The following is a 23,651-nucleotide window of genomic DNA, read 5'->3' on the forward strand; positions in this document are numbered from 1 at the left end:
TGTCAGACCATATGTGTTTTCCTAGTTCTCCTCTGGACTTACAAAACAGTTTGTTGATAGCATTCATAACTTAGATGTTTATGAGACCCCACCCTCCCCTTTTTGAGTTTCTTAAAGGTATGGAATGTTATATTTCAGCCTTTCTGTTTCATCAGAGTCTGGAACCACTAAGTGTTTTTTAAATACTAGACGAATAATATTTGTTAATTGTTCAGTAAGTACTGATTACTTACTAGCAGGGTGTGGTGGCACATGCCTGTAATCCTAGCTATTCTGTGGCTGAGACACAAGAATCGCTTGAACCCAGGAAGAGGAGGTTGCAGTGAGCCAAGATCTGGTATTGCCTCCAGCCTGTGCTACAGAGCGAGATCCTGTCTCACAAAATTAAATTAAATTAAAATAAGTATTGATTATCTACTTAGTGCTAAGTATGGTATGAGCTTGTGGGAAAAGAATGTTAACAAGACAGGCTTGGCCCATGCACTTGTGGAGTTTACAGAACAGTGTGGGGGAAAGACAAAAAAAAATCAAACAAAAAGTTCAAAGTGTGATGAGTGCTTTAAAGGGAGCAGCGCACTAGAGCCAGATTTTAACAGAGGAAGAGAGTTACTGATTACAAGTGAAAAGACTACAATAGCTGTAGGACTGTGACAGTATTATAGGACTTTGACAGTATTATTATGAACTGACTTACAGTGTTACAGCTGATGGGAATTTTATACAGTTTAAAATATTCACTTTTACTATTATGATACATGAAAACGTATCCTCAGTTAACAAATAATTTTGGCTGTGTTCTAAAATTACAGGTTTCTTTATAAGCACATCAGTTGCTTTCCATTACATCCAAGTAAAATGACAACTCTGCGTTAATTCTCCAAACTTCATTTTATCCCATTCTTCCATCTGGTTTACTCCTATCCATCCATGGTGATCTCTCTTGTACCTGAGCAAGACAAACTCTTTACTATCTCAGGGCGTGTTCCATTTTCTTGGATTATTCTTCCTCCTCCCCTAAAACGTCTGGCTCCTTCTTTTCCTCTGAGCTTGGTATAGAAGCTACTTGAAGACTTCACCCTGTTTGAAATGTGTACCCCCAGCTGTTTTCTAGCTTAGCACTTTGTTTTCCTCATTGTGCCTATCACAGTGTGTAATTTTTTTATTTGCTTGTTTACTAGTTTTTATTTCTTTTCCCACTGGACATAGGAGCTGGGATCATGTCAGCCTCATTCACTGCGTTTATATGTTGGCTGAATGCACTGGGAACTTGTAATCTATTTTCTTATAACTGTTAAGACTGGTGGCTAGGTTTCTAAGCTAGCCAGCAATAATTTTAATTTCTTACTTTTTCTTTTTGTTACTTGTACTGTGGTAAGAAAATGACATTTTCTGCTCATCCTTTTGGTCATAGGCCTGACTCCATATAAAAATTTCAGGTAACTTTTGGGTTTTTTTGTTTGTTTTTGAGACATGGTTTTGCTCTGTTGCCCAGGCTGGAGTACAGTGGCGTGATCATGGCTCACTGCAGCCTCAACCTCCAGGGCTCAAGCAATCCTCCCAACTCAGCCTCCCAAGTAGCTGGGACTGCACGACAGGCCAGCATGCTAAGCTAATTTTTTTGTATAGATGTGGTTTTGCCATGTTTCCTAGGCTGGTCTTAAACTCCTGAGCTCAGGTGATCCACCTGCCTCAGCCTTCCAAAGTGCTGGGATTACAGGCAATGAGCCACCGTTCCCAACATACAATAATTTTTTAATATTCTACCTCCTTTCTGTATTCCCATCCCACATCCGTTTTTCCATTCTCGCCACATTGTCCTGATCTTCCTATTGTAGCCACCTACCCTGTGCGGCTCCAGTGAGATATGCTTGCTTTTCATTTGCTAAAATTCAGAAGTTCCTGTTTTTTCTGTAATGGTTTTCATGGTCATAGCCCCTGGATCTCAGATATGATGGAAGGAAGAGTAGAGATGAACCTGTGGTAGTGACTGCAAACTCTTTATCTATATGTATGTGTTGAAAGTAAAGTAGCCATCTGTAGGTCAGAGACTACATGTATCTGAATTTATATTTGCAGTGTTGTTGCTAATAGCTTCACAGAGACATTGTTGCTGCAATGTTGGCAAAGAAAGCCTTCAAAAACTCATTGCCTCTTTTCATGTATAAATTTATACAGTGGTTAGATCTGGAAAGGTTTGTCAAAATGTAGATTTTTATAAAAGAGAAATAGAAGGTTTAAAAACAATCTAGGTCGCAGAGGGGAAAAGCTGAGAGGGGAAGTATCAGTTTATCAACTAGTCCTGCCAAATGCTCAAACTTAAAACCATTAGGATCAGTTGCTTATAGCTATTTAGTGCCAAAAGCAGGCTAGCACTCATCTTTTTTTTCTTTTTTTTTTTTTTACAGTAAGAGAATAGAATACTGCAACAGTAAAATACAAATGGAATTGACTAAATTTTTAATTCTCATTTCAAGTGGAATTCCGTAAGAGCTATCATTTACCAAATACGAAAATATATCATTGCTTGACTATAGAAAATTTGGCTACTGTGAAGCTAAGTGTATTGGTGGTTATTGGTCTCTCATTTGATCTAAAGTGATCTTGTCACCAGTTATTTAATATTATATAAACATTACTTTAAAACAGTTTTAATCAGTACCTTTGTGATACAGTTGTGTGAAAGAATTCCTCAAAATGTAAGAAATTAGCTTTGATTTTTCTCCTTGATTTGAAATAATTTTTTTTTTTTTTTTTTTTTTAAGACAGAGTCTCGCTTTGTCACTCAGGCTGGAATGCAGTGGTGCGATCTCGGCTCACTGCAACCTTCGCCTCCTGGGGTCAAGCAATTCTCCTGCCTCAGCCTCCTGAGTAGCTGGGATTACAGATGCCTGCCACCACGCCAGTCTAATTTTTGTATTTTTAGTAGAGACGAGGTTTCACCGTGTTGGCCAGGCTGGTCTCGAACTCCTGACCTCAGGTGATCCACCCGCCTCAGCCTCCCAAAGTGGCGTGAGCCACCGCGCCCCCAAAATATTAAATATTTTTATTTGGGGGCATCTCAGTTGGTTAAATTGTGACACTGATGAGTCTCTTGAAATTTTTGAAAATTTATTTAAGGGTATTAACTTGACTATAATGATTATTTTCTAAACCAAATATTGAGGTACGTGATTGACAGAGGTTTTGGATGCCACCTTAGGTCATTAGTAACATTGAAATTTTGGAATTTGATATTTATAGGGATATAGGAAAAAAGCCCTGTTCCATTGTGTTCATATGTCCATACCAGGCTGTGGGGTGAGTGTCCCCCTGGCTGGTACCTACTTGTCCATGTGGTTACTCCTGAGCTGAGTGCCTACATTTCATGTTTTGTGGCATGTGACCCTGTGCCCCACTTCCCAGAATGCACATGTGGCCTGAGTTCATAGTCCTCTAGCCATGGCCCGGTCTCAGTTCAGTGCCTTCCATCCTGGGCAGCAGGAGCACCATGCTGCAGTCTACCACAGCTGCCTCTGGGCCTTGGCCTGGCTTCACTGCATTCCAGTGCTGCCTCCCTTCCACCCCAGACGGGGGAACCTGCCACTCTCAGGACCACCCTGCAAAGGCAGAATAAACCAGATCCTCTCACAGCAAAAAAAGTTAAAAGGGACAACTGAGCATGTTTTGATAGTAGATCCATTGTCGAGATGTCCTGGACCCATACCATTTCTGGGACTTTGATACTGCTTTGTGGATAGTTTCCAACCAGCAGATCAAAGCATACCTATGCCACTAATCTTTTTGTTCTATTAAGATTCTTTCTTTCTTTTTTTTTTTTTTTTAATCTTATGGTCTCTGTTCCGCCTCCTCCTCACTATGGTAAGTTTCTCACAAGGTTCTTTATTCATTTTTTTCTTTCAATGCTTAATCCCTTTGAGAACTTTTCTACTTTCTAGTGTTTAACCAGACTTTAGCTTTTAAGTTGATGACCTGAACTTTTCACTCTTACCAAAACTCCAGCTTTTTGATTTTGTCTAAAACATCTCTATGTATATATTACATCTCACATGTATATATTCCCTTCCTACCCTCATCCCTAGTTCCCTTTCACCCCCTACACCCCAAAAGCCAAAAAATAACAAACTGATTTTCTTTTCCAACTTGCCCTTTTGACAACAGTACCAGTAATCTCTAGCTGTTGACTCTTTTTATTCTGTTTCCTCACCTCTCATATCTAATTCTTAAGTACTTTCTGCTGAATCTTCCATCTAAATAGAAATTGCTTATAGATTTGACTGTCTTTCATATTTTCATTTTTACCATCCTACTATAGGCCCACACCACTTCAAACCATTGAGATCACTGTACTTACTAATTTTTAATTGTTCTATTTTCTCCATTCTGATTCATCTTAAAAATACTCTTGTATTTCCTCATGCTACTTGATTACTTATAATTGTTATCTCTAATCTTTTCTAAATGAAATACACATACTTCAGGGATTAAACTCAAGGTCCTTTATCAGCAGTCATCACTTAACCCACTTTTACTTTTTTTCCTTCTTCCTCAGTTCATCAGGACACTCTGCTAATACATATATACTGTCTTAAAGTTAATTTTTTTCATTGTTGTTTATCTCCACCGACAATACCGTCTATATTCGTTTTTACCAATAAGAAGTTTTGTCTTTTGGTTTAATTTAAACAGAAACCCTGTGTTTGTTTGAATCCTACTTGGTTTAGTTTAAACGGAAACCCTGTGTTTGTTTGAATGCTACTTACCAGCTGTGTGATTTGGACAAGTTAATTAGCCTCACTGAGCCTTAGTTTATTTTTCTGTAAAAATGGGGATAATTAATAGTCCTTGCCTTCTAGGGTGGTTACAAAGATTAAAGGAGTTAGTATATAAAATGTGCTTAGGTTTTGTAGTATGAAGGGCATGCCCAATAAATGTTAGCTATTACTATTAAATAAAAATCTAGTTTAAGACTCATTGAAGTCATTCCTCTGATACTAATGCTAATTTGCTAGCCTTGGGACCTCAGTTTCCATATATGTGTAATGATGAGATGATTTCTAACATTTGTTGCAGTATAGTACTGAAAGCAGTGTGAGATCGAAAAAGAATATGAGCTTCAAAGTCAGACAGACTATCAGATAATAGGAAGCATACTACTATTAAAGTCTCTTACTATTTTTTGCTTAAAGTTGAGGTTATACACTTTCAATAAGAACTAGAACCAAAATCAGGTCCCTCCTTTTCTGGTCCTGTTTGATACTTACTACTTTATTGACAATTTGATTTTTTGTTTCCTAATTTGTTAATATTGGCATAAGATGTAAATAGTGGCCAACAAGTGTATTTTTTTATTTTTATTTTATTTTATTTTTTTTAGGTAAGCACCAGCCACAAAAACCTACAAAAGAAGGTAAATTACTGTCTTTAAATATTAAAAAAAAAACAAGATCCATGAGTGGGCATCGATCAACAAGGAAAAGATGTGGAGATTCTCACCCAGAGTCCCCAGTGGGCTTCGGGTATATGAGTACTACAGGATGTGTATTAAATAAATTGTTTCAGTTACCAACACCACCATTGTCAAGACACCAACTAAAACGGCTAGAAGAACACAGATATCAAAGTGCTGGACGGTCCCTGCTTGAGCCCTTAATGCAAGGGTATTGGGAATGGCTCGTTAGAAGAGTTCCCTCCTGGATTGCCCCAAATCTCATCACCATCATTGGACTGTCAATAAACATCTGTACAACTATTTTATTAGTCTTCTACTGCCCTACAGCTACAGAGCAGGTAAGAGTTTCTTAACAGATCTCAACATTTGCTATATACCAAAAACATTGTAATTGGGATCATGGGGTCATTTTAACTAAAGATAAAGTAATCTGACAGCTATCTGTCAACTATTTTAAAATATCACACACGCTGTGATAAAGCTTATAAGTACAACCTACACACTTGCTTATTGGAAACCAGAAGCAAATGGTAGACTGTGATCCTAGTAGTTAAATTAATGTTAGCAGGGATTAACATGTAAAATGTTCCCTTTAAGTCACTAAATCTCAATTTTTTACAAAAAAGTTTTTCATTTTTTTAAATGGTAGAATAAAGTCTTAGCAAAAAAAAAAAAAGTGAGAAAGCGCTCTGGTATTTAGTATGCCATGACTATAAACTAGCCTTATCAAAAGGTTTTTTTTCCATTCTAGCGAGAAGTGTTAAATTTCCCTTCTCTCTTCCTTTAAACATGTATGCCTGATAGATTTCAGGTATATGGCTTATTATTCTAACAATTGTGGCAAAGGAAGTGTAAGAAAAAGTCAATATAATGTATTTCCTATTCCGTATCCTGCCCTGGCTACCATTAAGAAAGGATGCATGCTATTGCTTACAAAGACTCACACGGGCCTTCTCAGATCCAAGCCTCTCTTCTACTGTTACCCTCTATTACCCTCTGTACTCATTACTTGAAACCAAAACTAGAACTCTTTATCAGAATAGATAAATTGATATTTATTTCTTTGGTTTTAAAATGTCCTTACCAAAACATGAACTAAGCTAGTTAGGTAGATGAAAGAATTACAAGCATTTGTTCTGTCTGTATTAGACTGGTCAGTTTCTGGTAATTCAAGACAGTAGAAGGTAATTCTAACTAAACATGTCAGAGTGATTCTGAGCTAAATGAGATGAATGTCCACAACATTCCTTACCTTGTTTTAAGCTTGAAGTAATTTTTTTTAAGTAATCTCAGATTATTTGTCCTTTGAGATAAAATTACCACCATTCAACCCTCTATTTTCTGTTTTCATCAATTTGTCTGTTTCCATAGGTTAAATGAAAGCCATTAAAGTGAATGGCTATTGAGGGTCACAGTTACCCCTAGAACATGTGATTTCTGTCATTTTCCAGGTTTTCATTTCCCGTCACCCTTAATTCCTCTTTTACTATTATAAATACAGTCCATACAGGTTTTATAGATGTAAAATCAGGTTTCTCCTCTTTTTTTTTTTCTTTTTTTCTTTTTTTCTTTTTTTTTTTTTTTTTTTTTGAGACAGGGTCTGCCTCTGTCACCCAGGCTGGAGTGCAGTGGCACTGTCTTGGCTCACTGCAATTTCCACCTCCGCGGGGTTTAAGCGATTCTCCTGCCTCAGCCTCCCAAGTAACTGGGATTACAGGCCCACACCACCACGCCCGGCTAATTTTTGTATTTGTAGTAGAGACAGGGTTTCACCTTGTTGGTCAGGCTGGTCTGGAACTCCTGACCTCAGGTTATCCACCAACCTTGGCCTCCCAAAGTGCTGGGATTACAGTGAGCAACCGCGCCCAGCTCCCCTCCTCTTTTTAACTCTCTTCCTGTTGCTCAGTTAGGATACTTAAAAAACACAAACCAGTACATTATTTAAATGTGTCCTTGGATTCTTTATTACATATCCTTTAAATTGTTTCACTTGGGGCTTATCTGAGAATTTGACTGCCACTCCCAGAAGGGTTTGATCTAAATCACACACATCATTAGAGATATAGTAGAGCAACAGGGAGGTGGGTTGATTCCAGTGGAAGACCTCCAGTACTAAACTAGTTCTAGGATGGGGATCAAGGAGTGAGAGCAGGTTCAAGGATAGTTCAGCCACTAATAGTCATTTACTGAACACCACAGAGTATATCAGGTAGTGTGTTCCCCTGTAATACTTTTTCTTGGCCTCTGTTCTTAAGTGATTTGGAATGTATGAATAACCCAAGAACTAGTTAAATCTTTAAGGAGACTTCCAGAATGGAAGCTATTCTTTTCACTAGTTGTGATGGTTCAGAATTGCTGCTAGGAGGAATCAATATGACTGAGCTGCTGCTTGTTGCTCTGCAAGGGAAGGTAATGTCCTACAGTGGAGATGCCTGGATGCATTTTTAGCTACAAGGTAGCTATCCTTATTAGGCTCAAAGCAGAATGCATTTAAATAGGTCTTGGTTGTTTTCTATGACAAGCTGTTAATCTCTGTGATCTTCAGTAAGATAAGTAAATTCTCTAAGTCACCCTCTTTAAATCTTATTTTGTGATATGATGATCATACATTCAGGGTACCTAGCATATAATGTTCAAAATAGTAGATGGTTATTGTTTCATTGATCAAAAAGATTAGGTATATAATCTGTTCTTCCACAGCCCCCTTCCCATTCGTGATTTCCTCTAATAATACATAATATTTCCAGTTATAAATTCATCTAAGTCCTTATTTCTTTTATATTTTTCTTTATCATCATGTTGGAGTCAGAGAATTTCATAAATTTTATCACCCAGGGAAATTCTCTTTCATTATATCTCTGATTCTTTTGGGCCTTATGCCAGTGGATGATCATTAAGTTTCATGTCTACATGTATAGTATTACGAACTTCCCATGTATTTTTTATGTTACTAATTTTTTAAAATGTATTAGAGTTTCAGACACCAATCTTTCTGGTAGAAAGGAAGGTCATTATTATAATAGTTTAAGCTCAGTTTGTTTCTTAGAAAAAGCAATCCTCCTAGTAGATAAGAAAATAAGTTAGCTTTTATTTTTCACATTCTTAGGGTAGAAATACAGACTTCTCTCTTTTTATACGGAGAGCCAAAATTTCCCTTCGATCTGTTCATTACTCAGTATTTAAACTTCATTAGCTAGTAGCTTTGATTTTAGTATCATAAGTTAATTTGGAATTTGTGTTGCAACTTGGTATATGTTAATATACTTGTGTTCACATTGCCTCCGTCCACAAAAGGAGTTGGACTCTGTAAAATATTTGAAGAGATTTATTCTGAGCCAAATATGAGTGACTGTGGCCTGTGACACAGCCCTCAGGAGGTCCTGAGAACATGTGCCCAACGTAGTCAGAGCACTGCTTGTTTGTTTTTTTTGTTTTTTTGAGATGGAGTCTCGCTCTGTTGCCAGGCTGGAGTGCAGTGGCGCAATCTCGGTTCACTGCAACCTCCACCTCCCTGGTTCAAGTGATTCTCCTGCCTCAGCCTCCCAAGTACAGGACTACAGGTGCACACCGCCACGCCCAGCTAATTTTTGTATTTTTAGCAGAGACCAGATTTCAACATGTTGGCCAGAATGATCTCAATCTCTTGTTCTTGTAATCCACCCGCCTTGGCCTCCCAGAGTGCTGGGATTACAGGCGTGTGCCACCACACCCGGCCAGCTTGGTATTATACATTTTAGAGAGGCATGAGACATCAATCAAATACATTTAAGAAATACATTGGTTTGGTCCAGAAAGGCGGGACAACTCAGAGTGGAAGGGCTTCCAGGCTATAGTTGAATTTGAACATTTTCTGGCTAAGTTTGTCTAAAGATCTGGGATTGATAGAAAGGCAGTGTTCAGGTTAAGATAAAGATTGTGGAGACCAAAGTTCTTTTGAAGTCTTACAGTGGCTGTCCTTAGAGACAATAGATGACAAAGTTTCCCTTTCAGATCTTAGTTAATCTCTTTAGGATTGGGACAGTCTGGAAGAAAAAGATCTAGCTATGTTAATAGAGGTTCTTTACAGATGCAAATTTTCCCCCACAAAGAACAGCTTTGCAGGGCCAATTCAAAATATGACCAAGAAACATGTTTTGGGGTAAAATATTTTGATTTTCTTCCTTGTCTTGTAATGTTATGCCAGAGTCAGGTTGGAAAGTAAATCAAGATATGTAGGGTTAAATAAAACCCATCTGATGAGAATTTATGATTTGTAGGGCATGACTGCCCAGACTCCTTAGATACGAATTTGGGCAAGGTAAAAATCAACAGTTTAGTCCTCATCACATAAGACAGATAAAGGAAGTTGGTGTTAACCTGCATTATACCCATGAAAACCAGAAATGCCATTATCAAAAAGAGTTGCGTCAAATTTCAATATAACTTTTTGAAATATCATGAGTTGTTTAAACACTCATTTGTTTTTGTTTTTATATTGCTAGTTTTCATGCTTTTGATTCACCTAACTAAAAAATAACTTGTTAGATTTTTTTTTGGCATAGAAAAGTGAAAAGAAAATTAAAATGGCACATTGACCATAATTTCACTGCCCAGTTAACTTATGTTGACATTGAAAAGTGAAGGGGAAAAAAATTACATAGTTAGAAAAATTCAAAGAGTGGCATAAAACAAAAAGTAAAATCTTCCCCTTTTTATCTGCCTTTCCTTCCTACCTCTTACCCTAACCCCTCTCCTCAAATGTAATAAAGTTTAACAGTATTTTTGTCTGACAAATCACACCCTAAATTTTATTGAGTAGAAAAAGCAACATGTGGAACACACAGTACACCATTTAGAAATTGTTTAAAGTATGCAAAATAAGTCATTACTGTTTAGGATTGCATATATATGTAATCAAATCTAAAGGCAAACATGGGAATAATAAAGACTCAATTCAGGTTAGTGGGCACTTTTGGGGGAGATTGCATGATGAATTGGAGAGAGCTGTTCATGGAGCTCCAATTATGCTTTTTAAGCTGAGAGGTTTGTCAAGGGTGTTCATCAGATTTTTAAAACTTTTTGTATGTTTGAAATAGTAATAAAACTCATATTGTACCCACCCATATATATGCCCACCAAAATCTTAGGAGTATTTTTTCCTTCTGGTTGACACATAATAATTATATATGAGATACAGTGTTATATTTTAAAACATATATACAGTGTATAATGATCAAATCAGGGTAATTATGTCTATCACCTCAAACATTTATTTCTTTGTGTTAATATTCTAGATCTTCTCGCTTTTTGAAAATATGCAATGCATTATTGTTAGCTGTATTCAGCCTACATTGCTGTAGAGCACTAGAACTTACTCCTCCTACATAGCTGTAACTTTGCTTCTGTTAAACAACCTGTCCCTATCCTCCCCTCCTCCTTACCCATCCCAGCCTCTTGTAACCACAATTCTTCCCTTTACTTCTATGAGCATTTTTTTTTTTTTTTAGCTCCTGCATATGAGTAAGAACTTTCAGTATTTATCTTTCTGTGCTTGATTTATTTCACTTAACATGATGTCTTCCAGGCTCATCCATGTTGCTGGGAATAACAGGATTTCATTTTTCTTTATGGCTGAATAGTATTCTATTATGTATATTTACCAGATTCTTTATTCATTCCTTTGTTAATAGATGTTTAAGTTGATTCTATATATTGGTTATTGTAAATAGTGCTGTAATAAACATGGGGGTACAGTTATCTTTTTGATATCCTGATTACCCTTCCTTTGGATCAATACCCAGTAGTAGGATTGCTGGATCATATGGTAATTCTTAGTTTCTTGAGAAATCTCCATACTGTTTTCCATAGTGGCTGCATTAATTTACATTCTTGCCATCAGTGTATTAGAAAGAGCTCCCTTTTCTCTGCATCCTTACCAGCATCTGTTAATTTTGTCTTTTTATAATAATCTTTGTAACTGGGGTAAGATAATATCTCATCAAAGTTTTGATTTGGAGTTCCCTGATGATTAATGATGTTGAGCATTTTTTCATATATTTGTTGGCATTTATATGTCTTTTTTGAGAAATATCTGTTCAGATCATTTGCTCATTTTTTGATTGGATGAGTCGCTTTTTCGCTGTTGAGTTGTTTGTATATTCTAGATAATATCCCTTGCCAAATGTATAATTTGCAAATACTTATTCCCATTCCACAGGTTCACTCTTCACTGTATTGATTGATATGGAGAAGCTTTTTAGTTTGTTATAGTCTCTTTTGTCTACTTTAGGTTTTGGTTTTGTTTTTGTTTTTGAGACAGTTTCACACTTGTTGCCCAGGCTGGAGTGCAATGATCTCAGCTCACTGCAACCTCCGCCTCCCAGGTTCAAGTGATTCTCCTGCCTCAACCTCCCAAGTAGCTAGGATTACAGGCATACACCGCCATACCTGGATAATTTTGTATTTTTAGTAGAGATGGGGTTAGTCAGCCTGACCTCAGATAATCCACCTGCCTCAGCCTCCCAGAGTGCTTGGATTACGGTTGTGAGCCACCGTGCCCTGCTGTCTCTAGTTTTTCTTGCCTGTGCTTTTGAGATCTTAGCCATAAAATCTTTGCCTAGACCAATGTACTGAAGCATTTCCCCTGTGTTTTTTCTAGTAGTTTTATACTACTAGGTCTTACATTTATAAGTCTTTAATCCATTTGAGTTGATTTTTGAATATAGTGAGAGATAGGGGTCTAGTTTCATTTTTCTGCATGTGGATATTCAGTTTTCCCAGCACCATTTATTTATCCTTTCCCCACTCTGTGTTCCTGGCATCTTTGTCAAAAATCAGTTGGCTGTAAATACATAGATTTATTTCTGGGTTCCCATTTCTTTGGGTCTGTATGTTCTTTTATACACCAATACCATGCTGTTTTGGTTACTATAGCTTTTTAGTGTATTTTGAAGTCAGGTAGTGTGATGCCTCCAGCTTTGTTCTTTTTGCTCTAGATTGCTTTGGTTATTCTCAGGTTTTTGTGATTCCATACACATTTTAGGATTTTTTTTCTATTTCTGTGAAGAATGTCATTGGTATTTTGATAGGGATTGCATTGAATCTGTAGATTGCTTTGGGTAGTGTTGCCATTTTGACAATATTCATGGACATGGGATGACTTCATTTTGTGTGTATGTCCTCCTCAGTTTCTTTTATTAGTGCTTCGTAGTTTTCATTGTAGAGATCTTTCAACTCCTTGGTTAAATTTATTCCCAAGTATTTTATTTTATTTTATCTTATCTTACCTTATTTATTTTATTTATTTTATTTTATTTTGCTGTTGTTAATGGGGTTGCCTTCTTGATTTTTTTCCAGCTAGTTTGTTATTGGTGTATGGAAATGCTACTGATTTTTGTATGTTGATTTTGTATCTTGCATCTTTACTGAATTTAATAGTTCTATGAGTTTTTTGATGCAGTCTTTAAGTTTTCCCGTATATAAGTTCATATCCTCTGCAAAGAGGGACGGTTTTGACTTCCTCTTTTCTAATGTGAATGCCTTTTGTTTCTTTCTTTTGTTTAATTACTCTGGCTGGGACTTCCAGTACTATGTTGAGTGCAGAAAGTGGGCATCCTTGTCTTGTTCTAGTTCTGAGAGGAAAAGCTTTGACCATTTCCCCATTCGGTATGATGTTAGCTGTTGGTATGTCATATATGGTCCTTGCTGTGTTGAGGTATGTTTCTTGTATGCATAATTTGTGGTGACGTTTTATCTTGAAGAGATGTTGAATTTTATCAAATGCTTTTTCTGAGCCTATTGAGATGATCATAGGATCTTAGTTCTTCGTTCTGTTGATGTGATGTGTCACATTTATTGATTTGCATGTGTTGGACCATCCTTGCATCCCTGAGTTAAATCCTCCTTCATCATGTTGAATAATCTTTTTAATGCGCCATTGGATTTGGTTTGCTAGTAGTTTCTTGAGGATTTTTGTATCTGAGTTCATCAGTAATACTGGCTTGTAGTTTTCTTCTTTTATTGCATCCTTGTCTGGTTTTGATGTCAGGGTAATGCTGGTTTCGTAGAATGAATTAGGAAGAATTTTCTCTCCAGTATTTTGGAATGGTTTCAGAAGAATTGGTATAGTTCTTTTAAAGTTTGGTAGAATTCAGCAGTAAAGGCATTTGGTGTCCTGGGTTTTTCTTTGTTGGAAAACTTTTTAATATTTATTCAATCTTGTTATTTGTTATTAGTCTGTTAAGGTTTTCTATTTCTTTTGGTTCAATCTTTATAGGTTATACGTGTCTAAAAGTGTATCTACTTCGTCTAGGTTTTCCAGTTTGTTGGCATATAGTTGTTCATGACAACCTCTAGTGATCTTTTATATTTCTATGGTATCAGTTGTAATGCCTCTTTTTTTGCGTCTGATTTTATTTATTTGAGTCTTCTCTCTTTGTTTCTTCGTTAATCATAGCTAATAGTCGGTCAATCTTATTTCTTTTCAAAAAACCAACTTTTCATTTTATTATTTGTGTGTGTGTGTGTGTGTGTATATATACACACAACATATATATGACACATGCCATGTGTCATATATGTATATATACATATATATGATATATATATTCACGTTTTTGGGGGTTTTTTTTGAGACTGAGCTTTGCTTTTATTACCCGGGCTGGAGTGCAACGGCGTGATCTTGGCTCACTGCAACCTCCGCCTCACCTGGGAGGCGATTCTCCTGCCTCAGCCTCCCAAGTAGCTGGAATTACAGGCGTGCGCCACCACACCCGGCTAATTTTGTGTTTTTAGTAGAGATGGGGTTTCATCATGTTGACCATGCTGGTCTCAAACTCCCGACCTCAGGTGATCTGCCCGCCTTGGCCTCCCAAAGTGCTGGGATTACAGGCGTGAGCCACCACGCCTGGCCAGATATTCATGTACATATATACACACATATGTGTGCATATATATATATATTCTACTTCATTTAGCTCTGATCTTTATTTCTTCTAATTTCGGATTTGATTTGTTCTTGCTTTTCTGGTTCTTTGAGGTGCATTATTATGTTGTTTATTTGAAATCTTTCTACTTTTCGGATGTGGGCATTTATTTTGCTTTATTCTTTCCTCTTAGTACTTCTTTTGCTGTATCTTGTAGTTTTGGTATTTTGTGCTTCTGTTTGTTTTTTTTTTTTTTTTTTTTTTTTTTTTCAAAAAATGGTTTACTTCTTAATTTCTTCATAGATTCATTGGTCATTCAGGAGCATGTTGGTTAATTTTCATGTATTTGTACAGTTTGCAAAGTTCCTCTTGTTATTGATTTCTAGTTTTATTCCATTGTAGTCTCAGAAGATACCTGAAATGACCCCAACACAAATATTTAAAAATTTGTTGAGACTTGTTTTGTAGCCTCACACATGGTTTGTCCTGGAGAATGTTTCATGTGCTGAAGAGAAGAATGTGTATTCTGCAGCTATGGAATGAAATGTTCTGTAAATGTCTGTTGGGTCCATTTGGTCTGTAGTGCAGTGTAAGTTCAATGTTACTTTGTTGGTTTTCTGTTTAAATCAGGGGTGTCTAATCTTTTGGCTTCCCTGAACCACATTGGAAGAAGAATTGTCTTGGGCCACACATAGAACACTAACGATAGCTGATGAGCGGGAAAAAAAAAAAAATCTTATAATGTTTTAAGAAAGTTTACAAATTGATGTTGGGCTGCATTCAAAGCTGTCCTTGGCTGCATGCAGCCCACGTGCCACAGCTTGGACAAACTTAATTTAGATGATCTGTCCAGTGCTGAAAGTGAGGTAACATTTAATAGTTTTTTTGATGTATCCTCCCAGAAAAAGAAAAAAATTACTCTTGTACTAGCATGTGTATATGTTTGTATGTATGTAAAATCTTCAGTTCTCTTTCAAAAGTTTAGTAAAACCATATGTTTCTTGGAATTTTTTACCTGAGTTGACTCACATAACATCTCTGCAAGATTTTACAAGTTGGTTAATTGCTACATTGTGATAAGATTATTTGTTTATGTCAATTCTTTCCCATACACTTATCAGGACATAATGAGTTCTAAATGATGCATGAGTTGCTTCATTCATTCAGTATCTCCCCCAGGGTCTTACGGCAACAGGGATCGTATTTATTCCTGAATTAGGCTTTCTTCTTAAAATACCTCTGAGAAGTATAAAATAATGTGAACAAGGAAGAAGTATATAAATATTAGTGTATCATTGTGCAGATTCACAGGAAGAAAGGAAAATCCAAAGTCAATAAAACTTTTTATGTCTGTGATTGTTATTTTACTATTTCCTAGGATTGTGTATATACTAGTTATCTTTGTTCCAGAGCAACATTTTACCCCATTAAAATCTTAAGCTTGGACCCCAAGAAACTCCTAGATTTCTTGTCCCCTAAAGCAGAGGTATTCAGCAGAATTTTCTATGATGATGGGCATGTTCTATGTCTGTGAGGTCCAATATAGTAGCCATAGCTACCTATGGCTATTGAGCATTCAAAATATACCTAGTGTAACTGAGGAACTGAATTTTTTTTTTTTGAGATGGAGTCTTGCTCTGTCACCCAGGCTGGAGTGCAGTGGCGCAATCTCAGCTCACTGCAAGCTCCGCCTCCCGGGTTCACGCCATTCTCCTGCCTCAGCCTCTCCGAGTAGCTGGGACTACAGGCGCCCACCACCACGCCCGGCTAATTTTTTGTATTTTTAGTAGAGACGGGGTTTCACCGTGGTCTCGATCTCCTGACCTTCTGATCCGCCCGCCTCGGCCTCCCAAAGTGCTGGGATTACAAGCGTGAGCCACCGCGCCCGGCCTGGAACTGAATTTTTAATTTTATTTAATTTCAAATAGTCACAGATGACTGATGGCTGCTCTACAAGATAGCGCAGCTCTAGAGAGTTACTGGATTCCTTTAGGAGCAAGAAGGAGTAGACCCAAAGTCCAGAAGACAGAGTTCTTAGTCATACAGGATTAATTACTCAGTTCAGTGTGCTTGCATGTAAAGTATGGTTCCATAATCATATTTATTGCTTTTAGGGTTTATAACTCTGGCTTAGTGGAGGTATGTGCTAGCTCCTTTGGATAATCTCAGTGTCTTAAAAAACGGAACTCAAAAAAGGTTTTTGAAAAGATCCTTACCTTTTAATAGCTGGTACTAAATAGATCTCTATCAGAGAGAAACTCCTTTGCAGTACAGAATATACTGAATGTTATTTGCATCTCTGAGTGTTTAATATTCACAGTGTAACTTGATAACCATATACAACCAATATACAATAAACTACCTTGTGATTATAAAAAATATTTTATAGCCTGGGAAGGGGAAAATAATGAAAAGTGATACAATATACTCTTCCACATTCTTAAGGATAAATCAAATAAGACCTCTTCTTTTTGAATATATATTTAAATTTAATACCAGGCCGGGTGCGTTGGCTCACGCCTGTAATCCCAACACTTTGGGAGGCCGAGGTGGGCGGATCACTTGAGGTCAAGAGTTCGAGACCAGCCTGACCAACATGGCAAAACCTTGTCTCTACTAAATAAAATAAAATAAAATAAAATAAAAAATTAGCCAGGCCTCGTGGCACATGCCTATAATCCACCTACTAGGGAGGGTGAGGCAGGAGAATCTCTTGAAGCCAGGAGGCAGAGGTTGCAGTAAGCCAAGACTGCACCACTGCACTCCCAGCCTGGGTGACAGAGCAAGACTCCATCTCAAATAAATAAATAAATAAATAAATAAATAAATTCAATACCAGCAGTTCAATTTCTGTTTGGGAAAAGAGAAGCTATTCCTTGAAAATGTGACTGTGGATTTGAAAAAATAGTATTCTGAACGCTCTATGCACTGGATATCATTTCCTAGTGTTATTTTATGGCCCATTGAAGAGATGTTTAAAAATGTTACAAACTCAAATAAATTTGGAAAATGGCAGCACATTATGCCCCCCTCTTGAATATTCACAGGATGTATTAGCAATATTAAGGACTAGAAGAAGTCCTGTAGTAAAGAAATCCGTTTAACATTGTTTAGTGTTTAACCCAGTGTTTCCCATATGAGGTTAGCATGGAATTTTTCATGTGATACCTGCAAACATTTTGAAGGATACGATTTTGGAAAAAATTCAATAATTGACCCTTCTAATCTAAACATTGAGAAGAATCTTATGGAAGACACCTAGTCCAATCTCTTGGGATTTTTGTAATTTCCTTCGTAAGTTGTTACCTAGCATCTGCTTGAACACCTCTAAAAGCACAGGAAATTTAATTCTTTTACAATTCTAATTGTTTCAGTGAGTTCTTCATCATGTAGCACTTGGATCTTCTCTCCCATAGCTTCCAACTAGCTTTCCAACCTGCGGGTAAAAGTATGTTAGTCAAACATGGTAACTGTGTTTCTGAATACTCTTGCCTTTCTTACTTTATTTCACAGGCACCTCTGTGGGCATATATTGCTTGTGCCTGTGGCCTTTTCATTTATCAGTCTTTGGATGCTATTGATGGGAAACAGGCAAGAAGAACCAATAGTAGTTCTCCTCTGGGAGAACTTTTTGATCATGGTTGTGATTCACTATCAACAGGTATTGTTGATTTTTTTAATGTTATTGATTATTAACAATGATTAAACCAATGTTCTAAGTGGTGTTAGAATACATGTTTAGTCATGAGAATAAGTAATTTTGTATTAAGTTTTAGTATTTCTCAAAAGACTATGAACCTAGTTAATATTTGTTCATTATTGGTAGTGTTAGGAAATTTAGAAATTACTTTCTGCTTGTTATTTTTAGCCCCAAATATTGTTTTGGCATCTTTTGTTTTTAAAAGCTTGGGGCATAATTGTCATCATCAAAACTCTTATGAACTAAATGAGAGTACAGTGGTGGGAGACTAGTTAGGTAATTTGTGGTCTTCATATATTTAAATGAATGTTATGTAGACATTCAGAATTATGTTAATGGACTTGGATTATAACTACGTCATAAGAAGCTCAGAGAAAGACTATGACAAATTAGGAGTATCGTTAATATTGCATTGTGTACTGGAAATTTGCTAAGAGAGTACATTTTAGGTGCTTTTACCACAGGAGAAAAAAGGTAACTATGGGACATGATGGATAGGTTAATTTGCTTAACTATAGTAATCATTTATATATATGGCATGTTTTACACCTCATATACAATTTTTAAAAGAAACTAAAGTGCTAGCAATAACTGAGTTACTCTGTTTCGATTATAAGTGATATCTCTTTATTTGCACTGTTTTGCAAGTTTTTAAAATAGTAGTTTCTTATGTTTTTAGAGGGGAAAAAGATACTTAAAATCTAAATGACAGTTTTTCGACTAGTGTTTCTGACAGGAACTCATCCCTCCCCTCTTTTATTTTTGTTTTATTTAGTTTCTCAATTATTTTCTTGTTTGGCATGGCACTTAAAATATTTAAAAAGAAACAAACAAAAACCCCTTATAGTTTTACTTCCTGAATCCAGATTTACAGGTATAGGTGCATATCAAAATCATTGCTTTATTGTATCCCAACAGCAGCTTATTTAGTAGAGGAGGAGAAGCAACTAAGCTCATATAATTTTTTAAGAGTCAAATCAAGAAATACTCAAAACTTCTGTTGAATAAGTGGTAGTTGGCTGTCTTGAAAGGCAACAACCAGCTGACTGCAGGATGGCAGGCTCCCTATTATTTATTTTAAATTGCAGTCATTTTTGCATTGTAGTTTGAGGTCTAGACTTTTATAGAAAGTCTTTTTCTATGTATGTCACCCATAGCAATGTCTGTTTAAAAAAAAAAGACAGTTATCAATCTGAAGCAAATAAGTCGGTCCGTCTGGGGATTATATAGCCTCTTTGTTTTTCTTTTTTGGCTGTCTGCCTTGTAATGATTTGCTCATCATTAGTACTAGTGTCTCTAAGTCAGGAAAATACTCGAAGAAATGTTGAAGTATTTTAGTTGCCTTCGAGAACTTTGCTTCCACTAAGTGATTTGGTAAAAAAAAAAAAAAAAAGAGATTGAAATTATGGGGTAAGAGATTATGTAAAAGATTATATCCTACTTTTCTGTTACAATGGATAACTGAGAGAACATTGTGCATTTACAGCATATCTTTTTGTCTCATCTAAAATCATTTCCAGCTCAGTTGTTTGCTATTCATATTATTTGGTTTTCATTGTGATCTTTCTTCTGCAGTTTTTGTGGTTCTTGGAACTTGTATTGCAGTGCAGCTGGGGACAAACCCTGATTGGATGTTTTTTTGTTGTTTTGCTGGGACATTTATGTTCTATTGTGCACACTGGCAAACGTATGTTTCTGGAACATTGCGATTTGGAATGTAAGTAATACTTAATGGTAATTTTTGTTTTCTCTTTCACATATGGAGAATGTTGCCTTATAAGTATTTGAGTATTAGAAATTGATCAAATCACTAAGTTAAATAAATTTAAAAATTTAAGCTTCATTATTATAGCTATTTCCTAATAGTCTCTGCATATGTCCCTCTATTATACTTTTTTAAAAGGAGATATCAGAACCTCCCAGCCAGTATTTTGAAAGCAATACAAAAAGCAGTGGCCCCTCATCTTTGTCTTTCCCACAGAAAAATTCACTTTTTTTCCCCACCATTATTTACCCTAATTCCATTTTTATTTTGACATATAAAAATGCATTTCCAGGAAAAAGAAGATGGTTTCTGAGAGCAGCACCTTAATCCAATCTTAATTTTTAGTGTTTCTACTATTTTCAAAAATGGCAGAATTTATAATATCTGGATTTCACATAGTTTATGTTTCGTTGGTTATTATCTCACAGTTCACTTTCAATACCTATTTTGAAAGCTTATTTATCTGTCAGCCCTAATGTATTCTCTTTCCCTTTCAAATAATACAGCACCAACCATATGGTGTGGGAACTGAAGGAAGGAAAGAAAATTAACCATGGATGTAGGAGAAAAGTAAATAGTGTTTTTAGAAGTGATTTGATATCACGGCTTTCTGTCTTCCAGTCTTTGAATTTCCCTCATGATGTTATCCTGTGATGAAGTATGTATATAGAGAACTGTAAACAACTCCATATGGTTGGATGATAAGATGCCTGCCTGTAGGGAGTGGCAGGAGATAAGGCTGGAGAAGATCCAGAAAATCAAGGTCCTGTGCTCTGCCAAGAAATATGAGCTTTTATCCTGAATCTGCATGGAACTTTTGCAGGACCTAAAGTGGGGAAATGACAAAAGTGCCTTTTAGAAAGATCAGTCTGGTGGTAAGGCAGAGGGTAAATTGTAGTAGGCTGTGGCAGAAGCAAGGAGACCCGCTATAGGAAGCATCAGCATAATTAATGTGAATGATGAAGCATGCACTAACACAACAGCAGTGCTACTGCAGAGCAAGGAATAAATTGGAGAGAGACTTTAGAGGTAGAAACTATAGGACACAGTGTATATTTGGATGTGGGGAATGAACGAGAGGGCAGAGACTGAAATGACTCCTAGTTCCCTTCCTTGGGTGGCTGGATGAAGGTAGAGAAAGGCACTACAGGAAAAGGAACCTATTTAAAGAGAGCAGTCTACCCAGAAATATATGTGAGGGATTTTAGACATCCAAATAAAATGAGAACAGGAGAAAACTTAGAGAGCAAGCTTAGAAAGAAGCCCATGAAATTTATTGAACAGCCAGAGTAGTAGGAGGCATACTGGAATATAAAGCCAGAAGGATGCATTTCACAAAAGAACATTGCTAAATCCTGCCAAGACTCAAAATGAGGACAGAAAAGTGTACATTGAATTTGGCAGTGTGAACTATTCATAGTAATTTCTGTGTAATGGTGGGATAGAAGCCAGACTGTAGGGGATAAGAAGTGAATGGAACAAATAAGTAGACTACTATTTATTTCACATTATATATGGTTACTTATAAAATATGTGACTGTGATGTGAAGGAGAGAAGCATTGGTTAGAGGAGAGAATATGGGCTCAAAGGAAGGAGGGTCTGTATTTTTATGAGAAAATCTTGAGCATTCAGAAGAAATCTGCTAGAGAAGAGATTGAAGATACTGAATAAAAGGAATGATTTATAGAACAATAGCTAAAGATACAGGAACAAAGGAGTTCTAGGGTAAAAGGCAGAGGCATTAAATAGGAGGAAACTCTGCCACTGACACTAGAGTGCTTGCAAGGCTTGGGGTGGGGGGTGGGGGAAACACTAGATATATTAAGATTAGTTTGAATTTAATATATGAACTTAAATTTTAGTATTACAAGGGACTGGTTTTAATTTGGGAAATTGTATCCAATTTTCAGAAATTCTACATTTGCATTAAAGCAGCACCAAATTTGTTTTTTAAATTAAAAGCAGGCTATAATGTTCATAGAAATGTGCTATGGCCAGGCACAGTGGCTTATGCCTTTAATTCCAGCATTCTAGGAGCCCGAGGAAAGAGGATCACTTGAGCCCAGGATTTCAAGACCAGCCTGAGCAATATAGACCTGGTCTCTACAAAAAATTTTTGCAAAAATTAGCCAAGCACAGTGGCGCATGCCTGTAGGAGGATCACTTGCGCCGTGGAAGCAGAGGTTGCAGTGAGCTGAGATCGCACCACTGCACTCCATCCAGCCTGGCAACAGAGCAAGAACCTGTCTCAAAAAAAAAAAAAAAAAGAAATGTAGGCTAAGTGCTCTACGCTAGGGAGCCATTTATCAAAATAACAATGTAATGGAGGCATATAGAATAAATAGAGATATACATATAGATACATAGAATCTATAGAATACATATAGATATCCCTAAAGACTTATTGAAGTTTGTATGCATGGAGGAGAAAGTCAAAATTTATTTTGCTTAATAAGGAGGGAACAAGGTCAGCTCCGAAATGTAGTTTGAGTAAAGAAAGTTTTTAAAATCACTTGCATTTTCTTACTCTTTTCTAGAAAAAAGTGAAAGCAGCTTTAAGTACCTTAGGAATGTTATTTTTAAACATGCTTATTTATTTGAATTGTTCTATTTTGATGTTTACATACATAAGTGAAAATAATGAGAATTTCTTTATTTATAATTTAGGTTGTTATACTTTTAATAACTTCATAAAATAGAATGTTTGCCAGATAAGAATTTTTTGTTCCTTAGCCTCTTTAATATTACTGTTTTTAATTGCTATTAAGTTTGCTTATAGTATCTTGAACAAAAATAGTCACAGGATTTTAATTCATCTATAACTAAATAATTGTCATTAAAGTCTAGCATTTTGAGAAAGCAGATATGCTTTGGATACATCTTCTCTGAAATTATGAGCTACGTCTTCCAGCAGTTTGCTCTGATCACAGCTAAAAGCTACCTTGCACAGAGAATATTAATGCCTGTCATGTCTAGACAGACTCCTGTTCTCACAATGCCCCTGGATTGAGCAAGTAGAGATCTGATAGAGATGACTAGCCTGGATATGAAAGACTGGGGAGGAAAATGGGGTTAGAGGCTAGAATTTCATGGGAGGATTGGATTGTAGAAGATAAATATGAATTGAAGCTCATTTTTGCAAAATACTCTTTAAGATATTTATGGATTATACTGAATGGGAGAGTTCACATTTTCTCCCTTAAGGCCTAAACTATCTATATTAGGATTTTTTTGGATTGTTTTGTTTTGTTTTGTTTTTGAGACGGACTCTTGCTCTGTTGCCCAGGCTGGAGTGTAGTGGCACAACCTCGGCTCACTGCAACCTCCGCCTCTCGGGGTTCAAGCAATTCTCCTGCCTCAGCCTCCTGAGTAGCTGGGACTATAGGTGCGTGCTGCCACCACGCCCAGCTAGTTTTTTGCATTTTTAGTGGAGACGGGGTTTCACCATGTTAGCCGGGATGGTCTCGATCTCCTGACCTCGTGATCCGCCCACCTTGGCCTCCCAAAGTGCTGCGATTAGGTGTGAGCCACCGCACCCGGCCTATATTAGGTATTTTTAATTATATAACTTGCAGACATACATATAGAATCATTTCTATAAGTTAAATGCTTAGAAATCCTAATCAATCTTTAATAAAACTATACTTACATAAAACATCGGTCTTTTTTTTTTTTTTTTTTTTTTTTGAGACGGAGTCTCACTGTGTCACCCAGGCTGGAGTGCAGTGGTGCGATCTCGGCTCACTGCAACCTCCGCCTCTTGGGTTCACACCATTCTCCTGCCTCAGCCTCCGAGTAGCTGGGACTACAGGTGCCCGCCACCACGCCCGGCT

The 23,651-nt window shown here is 36.7% G+C and overlaps 1 protein-coding gene across 6 annotated transcripts in view; it reads left to right on the forward strand.

Moving 5' to 3' along the window:
- Positions 1-23,651, forward strand: part of CEPT1 (choline/ethanolamine phosphotransferase 1) — a 46,206-nt gene that overhangs the window by 2,736 nt on the left and 19,819 nt on the right. For all 6 annotated transcript variants that reach the window (XM_063624602.1, XM_063624605.1, XM_063624604.1 and 3 more), the window contains exons 2-4: positions 5,375-5,787; positions 17,866-18,013; positions 19,628-19,769. In XM_063624602.1, the coding sequence (XP_063480672.1) occupies positions 5,449-5,787; positions 17,866-18,013; positions 19,628-19,769 (629 nt within the window). In that variant the 5' untranslated portion in view covers positions 5,375-5,448. The remainder of the gene's footprint in view (positions 1-5,374; positions 5,788-17,865; positions 18,014-19,627; positions 19,770-23,651) is intronic.

The sequence above is a fragment of the Symphalangus syndactylus genome, chromosome 12 (genome assembly GCF_028878055.3).
Source record: "Symphalangus syndactylus isolate Jambi chromosome 12, NHGRI_mSymSyn1-v2.1_pri, whole genome shotgun sequence".
Lineage (NCBI taxonomy): Eukaryota > Metazoa > Chordata > Mammalia > Primates > Hylobatidae > Symphalangus > Symphalangus syndactylus.